A 774-nucleotide genomic window follows, 5' to 3' on the forward strand; every position below is an offset into this window, starting at 1 on the left:
GTGTGAGACTCACAAAAACACATGTAGATTAGACTAGAGTAGACAAACCTCCTTCAGTGTCTCTATTGAAGCAAAATATTTGGACCACCAGTCCAGCACACTCTCGTCCGTCTCCTCCTCTTCTTCGACTCCTCCCTTCTTTTTCTTCTTCTTCTTCTTTTTCTCTTTGTCACCCTCCTCCTCGGTCTGTTCAAGAGATCAGACACTGTGATGACTCTCAGCAGCTTCGGTTCTTATTCACAATGTGCCAGCAGTTAACTTAAGCACATATTTCCATTGCCAAATTTCTATAGGATCGATTACTCACCATGTCAACTTTTACAACAGCATCAGACATCTACGACAGAGGGCGTCACATAAAACAACACAAGGGTTAATACACACGATGGATGATGCAGGTAGGTAAAAAGGTAAAAAGGACTGGACATAAAGCAGTGCTACTACTCCCACCAGTTACATATATAAACACACAGTGTACTATAGAAATGAGTAGGCAATGTTCTACTGTACACGATCTCAAAGACAAGCTTACGGCGTCTAACTTGACAACTGTGTCCATCTTTCGGACCAGAGACTCCGTGTCCATGTTGACGATGATGTCACCTGCAGGGCGAGAGAGGGTGCGGGAGGAAAGGCTGGGTGAGGAGCGAGGCTGGGAGCCGCCATTGGTAAGGACCATGTAGCCGTTCATTAGCTTAGCTGGAGGGAGGCCGGAGGATAAAGACGGCAGCAGGTGGAAGGAGAGGACAGGACAGTCCGAGGACATGCAAGAGA

At 46.8% G+C, this 774-nt stretch overlaps 1 protein-coding gene across 1 annotated transcript; it reads right to left on the reverse strand.

Annotated features, from left to right (window-relative positions):
• Window positions 1–48: 48 nt before the first annotated feature.
• LOC111673586 (otoferlin-like) lies at window positions 49–766 on the reverse strand (the record flags this gene model as incomplete). The annotated part of the gene is made up of 3 exons (XM_023431399.1): window positions 533–766; window positions 308–337; window positions 49–186 (listed from the first exon to the last, which is right to left on the reverse strand). Coding segments are annotated over exons 1-3 (402 nt in total), but the record flags the coding sequence as incomplete, so codon positions are not given.
• Window positions 767–774: the final 8 nt, after the last annotated feature.

This window comes from Seriola lalandi, unplaced genomic scaffold (assembly GCF_002814215.2).
Source record: "Seriola lalandi dorsalis isolate HSWRI2012SDOR001 ecotype SW California unplaced genomic scaffold, Sedor1 jcf7180002011141, whole genome shotgun sequence".
Taxonomy (NCBI): Eukaryota; Metazoa; Chordata; class Actinopteri; order Carangiformes; family Carangidae; genus Seriola; species Seriola lalandi.